Consider the following 16,285-nt stretch of genomic DNA (forward strand, 5'->3'; position numbering starts at 1 on the left):
AGATAAGACTACCTTATTTTCCTTTGAGTAAAGCTCATGTTTAAATATCTTGCCACTGTATTTAAAAATGGTTATTTCAATTTTCACTATAAATTATAATTTTTAGTTGGTTACTAGTCTGTCATTTTGGAAAGTTAAAGAAACTTTTATCCCATATGTAGTAATGTTAGGCATTTCTAAATAAGTGTACATTTATAAAAGCCAAGTCTAGCCCATTTTTACAATAGAATATAAAATTATATACCATGAACCATTTTTCCTTGTGTTTTGTTTTACATTCTAGTAATTTAATAAAGGTTTTTTTTTAAAAAAATCCCTAACACAAGAAAGAAAAGCTCCATGCTTGTAAAAGAATGCTCAATTCTTTTGATTTTTTTTTTCTTTCAGCATAGACCTATACAGGAAAAACATTCCTGAGATGAACATACCATCTAAGACATCATGACACTGGCTTCAGATCTGGGGTTTCCATGAAACTAGGGCTGCAGGGCTTACTTTGAGGACCACTGATACAACGTTTTTCTTACTGGTTTTTTAAGTCATCAAAATTGTTGAGTGTTTACAGAGTACTCGGCTAAGTAAAATATTCATTCATTCAACAATTACTTTCTGAGCACCTACTCGTGCACTCAGTCATATCTGACTCTTTGCCACTCTATGGACTGTAGCTCGCCAGATACCTCTGTCTATGGGATTCTCTAGGCAACACTATTGGAGTGTGTTGCCATTTCCTTCTCCAGAGGATCTTCCCGACTTAGGGATCGACACTGTGTCTCCTGCCTTGGCAGGTAGATTCTTTACCACTGCCCCACCTGGGAAGCCCTTAGCACCTACTATATTCTGGCATTATTCTAAGTACTTAAGACATATCTGTGAGTAAAATCAAGATCCTTTCACGGAGCTGCCATCCCAGCAGGGGTAGAAAACAGATAAAACACAATGAAAATAAGTAAGAAAATTATATAGCCTCTCAGAAGGTGATAAGTATACAGGATGGGGAAAAAAGGTAAAACTGAGCAGAGCAAAGAAGACTGGGAGTGCTAGAAGTAAGGGCTATAACCTTAAATAGAATGGTCAAGGTAAGCCTCCCAGAGGTGACATTTGAGCATAGCCCTGAAGGAGGAGAAGTTGGCTGTGCTACTCTCTGAAGGAAGAGCTTCCTGAACACCTGGGGGAAACAGCCAATGTGAGAGATTGTTGTTGTTGTTCACTCAGTCATGTCCAACTCTTTGTGACTCCATGGACTAGAGCATGCCAGGCCTCCCTGTCCCTCACTATCTGTAAGATACATAAGAGGTGAATACACTAAAAAGTTCCTGTTCCAGTGGTAGAGATGGAGACAAGTAACAACAATGCAAATACTAAAACTTGAATATGAATAGTGTAGATAGTTAGTTCAATTGCTCAGTCGTGTCAGACTCTTTGCGATCCCATGGACTGCAGCACGCCAGGCTTCCCTGCCTATCACTAACTCCCAGAGTTTACTCAAATTCATGTCCACTGAGTTGGTGATGTCATCCAACCATCTCACCCTCTGTCATTCCCTTCTCCTCCTGCCTTCAATCTTTCCCAGCATCAGGGTCTTTTCAAATGAGTCATTTCTTCGCATCAGGTGGCCAAAATATGAATAAGAAACAACAAAAAGAATATACTTTTATATCTGGAAATTTACAATTGCAATATTTTAGAACAGACATTGTCTGACATGACCTTTCTTTGTTCCTTTTAGCAAAGTGAAATCCTTTTAGCCAAATGCTATACTCAAAATAGCTCTCAGAGAGTATTTGGTTGAATGCTGAACACAGAATCAGAGTGCAGCCTCTGCTAGTTTGCTCTGTGTATTTAATGTCATCCCTTTCAGACTATCGATCATCACTCTCAACCTGGACTCATGTGCAAGATACTCAGTAGATGTTCTTTGGTGATGAATTTTTGACAGGCCTAGAGAACAAAATCCTTTGGCCAAACATTTACCCTTAGGAAACATTTCAATAAGTCTCCCCTTCGAAGTATTCTTGTAGGTGGTAGCAGGAAACATCCATAACTAAAGAGAGTATAAAATTAGGACCTTGACTTAGTTTTCATTTTTTAAAAACATTCTTAATTTTTACACTCAGGTTCAGTTTAATTTTGTCGGTCTGCCATGTCCTAAATATAACACAAAGAAAACAAAAAAACTCTCTAGGTCATAGGAATCAGAAGGTAAAGATCTTTTTCTTTTTTATATGTGAGAAAAGGTATATCTTTATTTCTCATAGTAATAATCGCATTTCATGCCTTCTTGCTGTTTTTCTATTATACTTCACATAAGACGGTTCTACAGATCAGTTTCAGCTCTGTTCTACTGATGCATGCACAGAGTTCTAATTAACATCAATGGACATTATAAGCATGCCAAGGCAACACAGCATTTTAAACTTCTTGAATTAAACAAGACCATATGTTTTAGTGGTGCATAGTTGAATGATAAAATTGGTCTTCTGGTTTCCATACTGAAGGTTTGAATAGATAAACTAAGAAAATATTTTCAAGGAAGTTTTCCTTCCAAGTCTACATATCCCTATAAATTCATCCCTACTCTGATCTTTCATCTGAATATCCTCAGTACTCGTGTATTTACTCTGCAGGGTACTATTTACATGAGCTAATATAATATTTTGCAATTATTCTCAAAATCTTCAGTTGTTTCTGCTTTATTTTCCCAGATTATACATTCTTTGAACACATAAACTGTTGAGCCTAATATTAACTCATACTTTCTGAAACTATTTATTAAACATCTACAGTGAAGTAAGAACTGTGATGAGCACTGGAAAATTAAAAATGAGTAAGTCAAGGTTGCTGCCCCTAGGGGAACACATACTGTAGCAGTAAAGATAAGAAAAACAATCAATACAATGTGCAGTCTTATAGGAAAAATGTATGTAAAGTTTTGTGTCAAGAGACTTAACAAAGAAGACATTAATACTGTTAAACTTTGCCCACCAACATTGACTAGGTCTGATTATAACTGGGATATAGAAAACTCACATTATTTGTAGAAACAGCATCTACAGGGTCAGCAGGCCAAAGGAGATTCAAATAGGGAAGAGAACTCTATGTAAACAAGCTGATAGATGTAGTGTGATCAAATACATACAATGTCAAGATGGTAATCAGAGTCTTTCATGTCAGTGGGATTAGCTAATTTAACAAAGTAAAATAGCCAGAATAAAATGTATATTCTGATTTGGAAGAGGAAAAATTGGGCAGCAGAGAAATGAGGCAGTTTTAAAATTAAAAGGGAAATATGTCAGTGTTTTCTCACTGCAAGTCAATAGGAGTAAATGTACCTCCCACAACATCTAAAGTCTATTAAATGATTTCAAATTCTAGCCTTTAATAGTAAATAATCTGTAAGACTGCATGATTTTCCAGAGAGGAGACAATGGAGAGCTTTACCACTACATTTATCCGATGATACATTAACCTGAATGAACTCTGTAAAATACAAACCACATTTTACATTTCTATCTTTACTTGCAGGTTACAAAGTTTTAATTGTTGAATTCATGTGTAGTAATCATTTTATCACTGTTCTCTAAGTGTATTAAAATGAACTAAAGAGTACTTATCAATTCTTCCAAATGTAATGCCAATACCAAGAGCAATGACTTTTGTATTAATATGGACCGTGAAGACTAGAGTTCAGGGAAATATTTCAAACATGTGTTGATCCAGAAAGCATTTTCTTACTTACAAAGCATCTGACTAAAGAGAGGATTTTTAAAGGCACTGCCATCATCAAGTGACAATAATGGAAGAGAAAGTTACTTAACTTCAAGTCTAGCTGATTGCAAGTGAAACGTCTGACAAAGTTAGTGTTCCCTGGTTTTAATATTTTTTTCCAGTATGGGTCTTCAGTAGAACATCCTAGCCAGTATAGAAAAAAAAATTAAAAACAGACAGACTCATTTCCATTCTACATTTCACATGCAATCAAAAAGACTTGCAAAAAATAGTTCTCTCTCCCATCCTCCCTCACCGTCTTGGGAGCAAAGACTGAAAGGGGAAGATGAGAGGTAACCACCCACAAAAACGATGGAAAGGAGCCTTCTCTTAGATTACCATGCAGAATTTTATTTCCATGTAACATCAAGTATACTTTTTTTACAAAGAAACTAAAATCTACATTGTCTAAGAGCTCAGCTTTGTAAATGTCTAAAATTACATTATCGTCCAAATCAAATTTAAAATCTAAATTAATTAAGCTCAATAGACAGATAAGTCTGCAATTGTCACTCAATGAACAGCTAAATCTGAGTCTAGCTATACATGTATACAGTCCAGAAAAATCTAAGAGATTCTGGAGAAAAAAAAAAGTCAAAAAATTTACAGTTTTCTTTATCAGCCAGATAACTAAAGTAAAGGCATAGGACTTCTTCTTAATTATTCAATATCTCCTTAAGGGACAGGGGGATAATTTCAATAATCTTTGCATCCCCAGAACCTTACACTGTGCCCAGAGAAGAGTAAGTACTAAATAAATGCATGTTGTATTTAAATATTTATTCAACTCTCCATTTTAATTATTGCTATTTAAATTTTCTTCCTAAAGATGTTTTCTAAATGACAGCCCTGGCTGTTTCTTAGAACTTAGTTTAAAATCTGCAATAATATTTGCTCAATAAACGAATGAAATTTTTTAAAAATAATGGACTAAATTTTTAAATTACTACTCTGAATCTTTTATTACCTCTCTAGAGTTCCACTCTCAAGTCTTTTATTATGACTAATATTCCATTAATTATCTGGATTTAAGACTCTGAGATTACTTAATCCAGCATTCCGCAAAACATATCATGTGAAACACTGGCTCTGGAAAAAACAATGCTTACAGGCAGTTCCTGTTGGGGGGTGAGAGAAGTTTCCACAGTCAAACCAGATTAGGAAAATCTAGGTTACATGGGCTTTAAATGAAGAGTTCGTCCAGACTTTCTTATGCCAATGTCCATTATTGAATTTGTGGTATTTTGACACACCATTATTTTACGCTCCACTAGAAAGGTGGAAAAGAATTGTCAATCAAACCAGAGCAATACTTCCTTATCAAAATGATTTGTATGTTGCATCCTCATTACCAAGATGGTGAAATGTGAACACAGTCATCTTAGATGTGGCAGCATGCAGTTTCTCCACAAGAGGATGGAATCCGTTTTATAGGCTATTAGTAGAACAAGTGTTCATAATTTGGGAATTGATAAACTTCTAGTCCAAAGCCCTCATGAGGAAGAAAACCAAGGCCCAAAGATGTTGCATGACCTGGTCACACACTTGGCTAATGAGAGCGAGCTCCTGTCTGCAGCTTTCCTCCTTTAATCTATTCATTCATTATATTCCTCTCTTGAACCAGAGCTCTGTTGTACATTAACATGCCCATCTCTCACTAACCTACGTGCCCACAGTCTGTTCCCACTCTCCACACCGCCACCCTCTCCTCCTAGAATCTCCTGCTAATTATAACTCCATCTCCTGCATTCCTTCAATATCCTCCAGAACTGTCACTGCTTCAAATCCTAATCCAAGAAGTTCATCAGCCATTCTGAGCAGAAAGATGCACAATGCTTTTCTTATTTCTTCTACTCCTTCCTTCAGTAGTAAAGCAAAGGAGGAAATGTTTATATAGAATCATAAAAACATGAAGTATATAACTCCCTTTATTCTATAGATAACAAAATTTGAACCCAAAGTAGCCAGCCATCTTTCCAAGAATGTATATTCCTTAAAAACAGAGCTCACATTACTTATTATGTGGCATTATTTGGATACATAAGATGATGCTACTTATTCATCACCATCCATTCATTCAACAAATATTTACTGAGTACCTATTCAATAAGTGACAGATGTCAGAAGTCTAGTTGCTAAAATGGCATAGTGAATTAAACAATCAAAAAAATCTCTACCTTGCCAGAGCTTACTATATAGGAACCATAAGTTTTCCTGTAATAGAAATAGATTTTGATGATCAAACCTATCAACTTTCCCAGACTTATTTGATGTCCCACCTTTGCCTTTTTATATTTTTCCAGTGTATTCTCCCTTACGGCCAGGGATTAAAGTTGAACAGAATGAATTTCTGGGGAATGTCAAGTAATGTTAACACTTGAGGGTAATATCTAATTGTGAACAATTTGAGAAGAATGTATTTCGTTCTAAGTTTACAGATGAGGAATAGGAATAAAAGGTACAAAACAGATTCTGGGGCCAGAAGGCAAGTTGGTGGTAAAAACAAACTAGTAAATGTAGATTATGCTTCCAAACTCATTCTTCATCAATACCAAAAACAGGATAGCAAACTCCGAAACTTGCTGTGATGGTATCTAAAATTTGCATAAGAAATATTGATCAAAATGGAATATACTATGAACAGCTATACCATTCTGTGAGCCACTAAGCATTTCTGTAACAAAACTAAATCTTAAAAACTATAGCTATAAAATTTGGGGGTTTATTTGCTTGCTTAAAATTTAAGTAATCTAGCAAGTTAGATTAGCAGTACATTCTTATTTTGCAATTATGCGGTTGACTACAATAAATATATCTACTGTTGAAGGAAATGCTTACCATAGTAGTAACCGAGTAAATTTAAATTCTATAAATGTACATCTCTTAAAAGTCACTTAAAAAACTAATATCTTTGTAATTTCATGGTAATTTTTATAATATCCATTCTAAAGTGACTAATATAATTGCAAATATACTAAATGTAAAAAAGAGAGAGAGAGAGAGAAACCAAGAGAATTCAAATAAATGGGGATTTTAAAATGTACACCCGTGGTGGATTCATGTCAATGTATGGCAAAACCAATACAGTATTATAAAGTAAAATAAAGTAAAAATAAAAAGTTAAAAACAAAAAAAATTTCAAAGGGTTGATTTCAAATGCAAAGGCACAAAAATTTAGATAATTTGCCACTGCATCTCAATAAAATCTATTCAAAGCATTTTAAATTAAAATATATCTAGGGAGCAGTCTCTCAGAGCTCACTGAGATGCCACCTCCCAGGCTGCAGGTCTCATTTTGCCCCAAATAAAACTTAACTCACAAAAAAAAATATATATATATATATATATCTAGCAGAAGCAGCCATGAGAGATTCAATCTCTAAATAAAATGTTAAGGATGAAGCTATAAACTAGAAAAGACTGATGAAAATTCATCAAGTATCTAGCCACATATTAGTAACTCCTGGTGAACTGTCATTCACATCCCATTCTTCATTAAACACGTATTTGCTGAAAGCAAAAGATGGCTTGTTTTAATAAATCCTTCTATGACCTGTTAGGTAAATTTTAGATAAACATCTAATAATTCTACCTATATGATTCCCAAAAGTCCGTGTTGTCTCAATAAACTAACTGTAAAATTATCATTTGTTTTCAGAACTTAAAATATTTCATATTCAGTGGTCATTGTTAATTAGAGAATTTTTCAAACAAAATTAAAACTTTTGTGTGCATGCCTATTTTATCTGTTGATACTAGATTTTGTTATGTATTTTATCATCATTAATGTAGGTGAAGAATTTATTCTATATTTAACAAAAATTAACAAATTCCACATTTAACAAACCATATGCCCAACACCTTATTCATACATATGCATTTATTGTTCTATAGCAATTTAGCCTCATGCACAAATGATTTTTAAAACTCATCTAATAATTAGATGCTGTACAGCAATTTTTCAACATTAACTAATACTTTATTATATCACGGAGTTATTAAAGCACTTTGTTTTAGTAAAGAATATAGCTGTATCCAAGTACTCATCAACATTTTAAATATAATTTTTCTTAGCTTCCAAAAATATTTTCATTCATGCAAGAAAGGACTCATGCTTAACAGTCAACATGTTAAATTAATAACATTTTCAAGATTCTATAAAAATTCAAAACATAGCAAAACAAAATGTGAAATTTTCTTTAATTCTTGGGTGGTCTGCTGAAGAAAATTTAGCTATATATAAAACCATAAATTACTGTTAAATCAGCTATTTGGATACAAGATAAGTTAATTTATGAAAACGTGTTTTAGTTTATAGAAAGTCTACACATGAAAGACAATTTCGATGAGATGTTCAAGCAGAAGGAAGTTGGAAGCCTGTTGAAAATGGAAAAAGGTTTTGCACTCCACAAATATTGTTTGAACATAATATAAGCAGAAAAAATTTGTGGCTTGTAAATCCATGTGTTCTTAACTGAATATTTTTAACATGCTTTTGTTTAAGTTTTCACAATGCACCTATGTGCTAATGATATCAATACCCTTTCAAGCTGTGAAAGAGTGTAAACCTAGTGCCATCTACTGGGAGAAGTGGATGCCATTCAATCAATTAATTGCAAATTTTGTGAATTAGGGGAGCTGAAATCTGAATGTCTTTTTTTTAAGAACTCTTTGTTTCTTTAAAAAAAAAATAATAGCCCTCCACAAGGCATTTTTAATTTAATCAAATTAAATTAGGTAAAATGAACATGTAAGAATGTGAAGCCAGAGAATAGAGAGCATTAAGCTGAACTTGAGGGAGAAAATTTCATTGGTGACATCAATACAGAAATTAGAAATAATGCGCTCTGATTAGTGTTTTTGTATTGGTTTCAAATGTATCTTTTAGAAGACAGGTTCTGAATCTGTGGTCAAATAGCCCTCAATTACAAGTATCAGATATCTAATAAAAAAAATCTTGAAACTATATGAAAACTTGCATAGGTGCACATATGTTTCTTCTAGGTGAACATATGTTTCTTTTCTTCTGGAGAAGAAAAGTCATAACATTAATTTATAAAAAATTTTTTTAGATTAAAGATGGTTCATGTTTTCATGATCCAAAATGGTTAAAAAATAAAAATAATACAGAAAGCCAATCTATTTGGTAGGTGAGTAGCATACCACTGACTTCAATTATTTCTTTACAGTAAATACAAAGAACATCAGGTGCTATTAATGAAATATTGCCAGCTCAGATTTTAATAATATTACTTCTTACTTATGGATATTGCTTTGGTGCATATATGTAGTACTTCCTCTTTACAAACGCAGAACTTTAAGTTCAAAAGACAATATTAATTTGTTCCAGAGAGAAGTGACCAAAAGAACCAGAGTTCTTACTTCTCACGGTAAGTTATTTGTTGTTGTTAATTTGCTAACTCGTGTCTGACACTTTTGCAACCCCATGGACTGTAGGCTATAATATGTACTTATTATATTATAGGCTATAATATGTACTTATTCATAATATCTATAATTTGTACTTATCATATGTACTTATTCCTTTCCTCAAACAGTTTATCACCAAAACTCAAATTGCTGGAGAGAAAAAGTAAGAGAAATTTTGGATAATATACTTTGAATCTGTTACCATTTTTTATTGTTATTTGTTTGGCTACAATGTGATTTATTCCTAAGAAATCTACCATATTGTATCAATGCAATAAAGTGAGAAAAGAGAAATTGGTTTTTTTACAATATTTTCAAAAGGCACCCAAACTATGAACTTTAATTTAACCTTCCCATTAGATTTATTTGAGGCCAAAATAGTCTTAGATAAATTTGTCCTCTCTGTTATAGCTATCACTTCACCTACATGTAAACTTTCCAAATGTTTATTCATTCATTTAACAAATATTTATTAAGTGCCAGGCACTGTGCTAAGCTCTGGAGCCACAGGCCCCTGATTCTTGGAGAGCCCTACTTAACCAAACGATAGTCCTACTTACATACAGCATTTGCAAAGTATCTGTCTTTAAGACTTCTAATTTCTACATTACAATATTATGACATAACACCTTTACAAACTGCCGTGTGGCTGTTCAATTCATGGACTATTAAACATGCCAGTAAAGTCTATAAGAGTAACAACCACATATTACATGTATGATGTTGGAGAAAAGCACAATTCATCACTGCAATTAGTACTACTTAGACAAATACTCTCACTTGGCTGAAAACTACCATGATATCTAGTCTAAGTTACAATTTGACTTAATTTTTATCAAGCACTGAAACTATGTGTAAAATTGCGCTTCCTAACCCTTGCTAAGATAACCCCTTCAGTCCTGATTTAGAGGAAAGGAATTCTAATGTTCAAACATGGAAAATATTTCTGTCCTCCCACCACAACCAAGCAGATTTTTCTGTAAATTCCCAGCCATTAATTAGTACCGACTCTTAAGATCTGATTAACCCAAAGCCAAGTAAAAACAAAACAATGACAGTTCATAAAATCACAGAATTTCAAAACTGAAAAGATTTTCTAATTTAAATTTCTCATTTTAAAAATAAAGAGACTGAGCTCTGAAGAGGTTTACTGGTATGTTCAAGGGCACACAAGTTAATGATAGAGCTGTGGTTAGTTCTCTGACTCCTATTCCAGTGCTCTTTTTCAATACATAAAAGAAACTGTTATAGGAAATTAAGAAGAGCTCTGAGAGAAAAAAAATTACCTTTAATTACAAACATGAGCAAACCATAACTCAGATGCACTTAATAAGCTCTAAATTGAAATTATGCCTATTTAAAAATAAGAAGAAAAGGAAGTCAAAGCTGAAAAATGATAGATCAGCCTTCTGGGATATGGCCTTCATACAGGTCAATCCAGTTATAATCAACTTTAAGAGCCTGCTCCAATTATTTTTCAGTTCTGGAATTATTTCATATTGAATAATACCTAAAATTAGTAGGGTACTGGCTAGGGAGCAGAAGTCTTTTTGATTTACAGAGATTTTTGTTGTAATGGGTTTTGACCAGGGAACAGTAAATTAAAGAAAGACGTCAAACTTTTACCTTAATTTCCTGTATCTCCAAATTTGGCCTCTTCCCTCTCTACTTGAATAAAGTAATAAAGGCTAGAATTCCCATTTCAATTTCATTTTCCTTTTTCAAAATTTAAATTGTTTGTTTCACATTATTGTTGAACTTAGCAGTGTCTTCAACATAGCTACTTTTCTAACAGTAAAATTCTGTGAATTTGAGCAGGCTCTGGGAGATAGTGAAGGACAGGGAAGCCTGGCCTGCTGCAGTCCATGGGGTCACAAAGAGTCGGACGCGACTGAACAACAAAAGTAAAATTCTGTCAGAGAAATGGACGGTAACAAAGATTTTGCTGACACTGAAGTTATAAAATACGTGCACACTGGAAATTTCAAAACACTTTAAAAAGTACAAGGTCCTTGAATGGCCAAGCAATTATGGATACCAAATCATTTATCAAAGTAAAATAGGTTTACAAGCCCTAAGGAAAAAAGACAGAGTCCCTCTGAGCAATCATTAGTACTAGATAGTAAGAATCAAAGAAATGTGTTGTATGTTTACAGGACTTGAATTCTGGTTCAGTGGGATGTATGAGTAAAATAAAGAGATCAAAACAACAAACTGAGATGGTTATTTCTAAAATATAAAGTGCATTTGTGGCTCCGATGAAAGAAAAACAAGTTAAGTGCAATATGGGATGTATTGAAATACTTTTTTAAAGTCTTTTTTACTAGAAAAACACAAAAAATACATATCTATATTGATACAGATGTCTACAGTGACCTAGTGAACATTTACATACAGTGCTTACTATATGTCAGCCACTGTTGTAAGCATTTTTCACATCCTAAGCTATTTCGTTCTCACAGCAACCCTTTCAGGTGAGTACTATTATTATTCCCATTTTACAAACAAGGAAGTCAAGGCACGCAACCAGTTAAGTGGCAAAGCTAGAATTTAGATGTGTGGAATTCCAGAATTTGTGTGCTTGAGCATTGTGCTATAATGGTTACTTCTTAAAAATTATCATCTTTGTTGAATTTATCTTTGAATCATTAGGATATAAAAATTTTAGACACATATTTTGATGAAACAATTTCATTATGAAATCTCTTAACTCTACAGCTGTCATATCTCGAGTGATACCATGTTAATTAATAAGTTTCCATAAATACTTAGCCTCCTTAGTGTACAACAAACTAATGTTACAAGAATTATGCTAGTGCTTTTGTACCTGGGGTTTTTTCCCAGTGGAAAACATGGTTACATATTAGTTAAATAACCTGCATACTCCAATTATGTGCATGTGTGCTCAGCTGCTCAGTTGAGTCTGACTCTTTGTGACCCCCATGGACTGTAGCCCACCAGAGGTCTGTCCATGGGATTCCCCGGGCAAGAATACTGGAGCAGGTGGCCGTTTCCTCCTCCAGGGGATCTTATAGTCATGGAAAAGTTTCACATAGCACAGAAACTACACTGGTTGATGCTCTCCCTCCAGCTTACATACAATAAAAGAAATAAAACTTGTCAGTTCTGTAACTTGAATTTTTCTCTTATCCATACCCCTTCTTTGCACACCTACTGTAACAATCATTGTTAAGGCTCTCCATGCTCCATGAGTCCCTCCAGCCTTAAGCTCTCCCAACATACTCAGTGGCAGCAGTATAGGAACATGGCAGGTTGGGAAGCAAAGGTGTCAGGAAGAGTGGTTATGGACTCCAAGCATTAAGCTTTATTAACCTCTCAACACACACAGACATAAAAGCTATTTTTTGAAATGGACAGTGTTTACTATTCAACTATAGCTTCAAGACAAAAGCCTTATCCTCACTTCTAATTAAGCTGCCATCTCTCAACCTTCTCTTAGAAATATCTGGAACCAGCCCGGACCGTCCATCATACTAAATCAATAAACCTTATAAATGTAAACCAAGTCATTTTACTTCCCCTTCATCCCTTCCCTAAGATTTAAAATTTTAAAAACATCATATAAGGCACTTTACGATTTGTCTACCTTTCTTTCTTATCTCTTCTAACTTGCCCTCACCCACCCAAGCAGCCACATTAAATAACTCGTATTTCTTTGAAGATACCTTGCCTTTTCAGGTCTTCATGAATTGCCCACACTACTTCATATGTCAGAAACGTCCTTCCCCCTCCTTGGACATCTGGCTAACTCTTGCTCATAGTCTGAGATTCAACTTAAGCATATCCTACATGAAGCCTTTCTTAAACTTCAGAGACCTTTCCTCCCTTCCAAAAATCTCTTCCCCTAAGCAAAGAGCTAGGACCATCCTCTGCATTCCCCTACCATCCGAGGCATAAATACTTTAGTGTTATCACCACATGGTTCAATGGTCTTTACACAGTTTCAGCTCCAGCTTGTGCTTGTTAAAGAAATCAGCTTGATCTTATTTATCATTGTATCCTCACTGCTTCACACAATGCCTGGCACTCATAGTTAATATTCAATGAATATTTAATGAGTTAGAATGAAATTCTCTATATAATACAGTAATAGAGAAAACTAAAAGAAAATAAAAGTAATATTGATAATAACATCACAGAAAATATCTGGCCATTGTGACTTTCATAACAAAATTATAATGTTAAACACAGGCAAATAGTAAAATTTTGGACTTTTATGTCTCTCTTGTTTAAATGCTTAAAATCACATTTTTAAAAAGACTGGTTGGTGGTTCTAATTTAAGAACCAGTTAATACATGCTATAGTAATTCTCTATATTTGGTCACTGTTAAATAGAACATCTTTTCTTTGCAAGTACAATAACTAACTTTATTACACTAAAGTTGTTCATTTTGATTTTTTTTCTTTCCTAAAGGAATGACCACATGTGGAATGAAAAGCATTTTCATTTTCCTTTAACAAGATGAACGTCCTATTTTGTGTGATTTGGGGTGGTTTCTTATCAAGACTGCCAGCCTCTTATGAACATTATGATTTTCAGATGGGTAGTGTGCATTAAAGAATAAGAAGATATCATGAAGTATTAGTGACAATTATATACTAAGCAAGGAAACTGGACAATGTTTCCAAGGGTTGTAAGGATTGTGGAAATGAATGTTACTCTAAATAGAGTGGTGATTTATAACCAATTTCCGTCTTCAAATTAGGGCCCAAGTAAAAGAAAATGAAATTTAGCAAAGCATTGTGGTGTATCATTTCCTGCAGCAGAAACACCCCCCACCCCGGACCAGTGCCCTCACTTAGAACAGCACAAGCAGCAGCAACCTGAGGGAAGCCCACAGGCTCGCAGGGCAGCTGGCTGGCTCTTTGTCACCAAATGCAGCAGGTTGAATGCAGACATCACTGTGATATCTTCACCAACAAAACGAGAGGCAAAGAACAGGGGCAAAAGCTGAGTAGGAGAAAAAAAGAAAACAAAAACAAATTAAAACATCACAAATGTTAAACACGTTCACTGCACAATTGATGGTTACGGTTTTATCCGGAACTGAACATACACACACAGTGCTGATAAATTGCAAATGCCTATTTTTCAGATGGTGAGCTTACTTTCAACCCAGGCTTATTTATATCTTATGAATAAAATACACACTATATAATAGTGTAATCTGTGAACACGTTTTGCAAGAGGTTGGAAAAAGAGACAAAGTTTAAAACAGTTGAAAGGAATTAACATTTACTGACTTCATACCAAGTGACAGGAACTGTCAGGGGCCAAATACACATATATTGTGTCATTTAATTCTTCGAATAAACCTAGAAGGTAGGTTTTATCACCCAACGTATATGCGAGGAAGCCAAGGCTCAAAGGTCCCAGGGCACAAAGCAAACAGCCAGTGGGGGGAAAAAAATTAGAAAGCCTTGTTCTATCCAACTAGAAAGTCCCCCTCTCCTCATACCACTTCGCCTTCTTCCAGCAATTATTTGCAAATCTGAAGAAGACTGCAAAATCCTGTAAGATTAAGAGATTTCTTTTGTTAGAGTTTCATACTTTTAAAAAATAGAGAGCCTAATAACCTAAGGACAACTAGGAGGCTTCACTGTAGAAACAGTGTTACCTTTGAAGACGATATATCAACTATGAATTTTCATTTGATCTTATGATTTATAATTTCTAGATCAATTCTGTAACCAATATTCACAACCTAGCCTTAAAAGGGGTAAAAATAATTTTTAAAGTTTTCGGAAATGAATCATGTGGAACTGTGTGAATGCTAAACTTTAAAGAAAAGTTGTTAGGATTTTCTCTAAAGTTTTAAACAATCTTTCAGTCGGTAAAGATTAACTTCAAATGAAGGTGGAAATACTAGATGAATAGTAACTTCCCATATTTTATTTAAAATTAACATTACAAGTGCCCTTAACCACTAAATGTCCAAAAATGGATATAAAATTAATGTCTCGTTCATTTCCTGACCCTCACCCCCAACTCCCTCTCCCCCCAAATAAAAGTCTGTTCCTGGTCTCTCCTGACCTCCTCAAAGAACAAACACATAATAAACAGTAATATATTTGACCAAATCACTCTGGAGTATATCTGACAGAAATCTGCTTGTATTAACATGCCTGAACTCTGACTTCTCCAAACTAAACTCACTACAAAACCAAAACATTTTTGTGTTACTAACTGGAGACAAAAAGGAGGAAGAGGGAAGGTAAGTATCACAATGCACAGCCTGAAAGAACCATTAAACATAAATAAACATGTCATTTGCACAAGTGACTGCAGAGCAGGGGAAAGAGAGCATTCCTTTGGAGCAGACTACTGACTAATAAAAGATCAAAGGTCTATACCTCACAACACTATAAATAAAAATGTATTTTTTTCCCTGTGGCCTTCTCTGTGAGGAGTAAAGTGTGCACGATGAATGTAATTACTTAGCAAAGCTGCGGCCTCATTGTGCTCCTGCAGTTGACCATAAAACGTCTTCCTATTCTGTTTCATCAACTGCTGTACCAGGCGGCCTGCGCGCCTACCGATGGCCACAGCCATCTGGCTTGTGTCAAAGCCAGCGCACAGGAAGAAAGGGAGTGATGTCACTCTGCAGGTCAGGCAAAGAACAAAGATGCATTCTATAATTAAAAGCTGAGGGCCTCAAATACTGGGGGCCCTTCAGCATGATATGACGGCGTGATTTAATGTTCTTACGCTTGCCTTTATTTCTACCCAAAAAGCCAGGGCTCCATCTAGTGGCAAATTAGTTTTGCCCAGTTTTTTTTTTTAAGAGAACCCATCTGTGTTAGCATCCAACAAAGCAGAGTAACAAAGTGACTATTTCCAGAGCAATCTAGCCTTTTTAACAAAAAGTACAGTTTGTCACAGCGCCCTCCATCCTCAAGTCCTACAAAGCATGCCCTCTCATAGCTTGGGATCGTGAGGATAACAGCCAAAGCAGCTAATTTTGCAAAAATGCACCAGGTACTACAGTCTACCCTGAAAAAAATGTAGCTGAGATGGAAAGTGAGAAACATTTCTAGAGAACAGATACATGACTCTGGATGCCT

The 16,285-nt window shown here is 34.7% G+C and overlaps 1 protein-coding gene across 2 annotated transcripts in view; it reads right to left on the reverse strand.

The window, feature by feature from the left end:
- MSRB3 (methionine sulfoxide reductase B3) overlaps positions 1-16,285 on the reverse strand; it is a 187,332-nt gene that overhangs the window by 136,296 nt on the left and 34,751 nt on the right. For both annotated transcript variants that reach the window (XM_018047980.1, XM_005680216.3), the window contains exon 2: positions 14,045-14,171. In XM_018047980.1, the coding sequence (XP_017903469.1) occupies positions 14,045-14,120 (76 nt within the window). In that variant the 5' untranslated portion in view covers positions 14,121-14,171. The remainder of the gene's footprint in view (positions 1-14,044; positions 14,172-16,285) is intronic.

This window comes from Capra hircus, chromosome 5, assembly GCF_001704415.2.
Source record: "Capra hircus breed San Clemente chromosome 5, ASM170441v1, whole genome shotgun sequence".
Classification (NCBI taxonomy): domain Eukaryota; kingdom Metazoa; phylum Chordata; class Mammalia; order Artiodactyla; family Bovidae; genus Capra; species Capra hircus.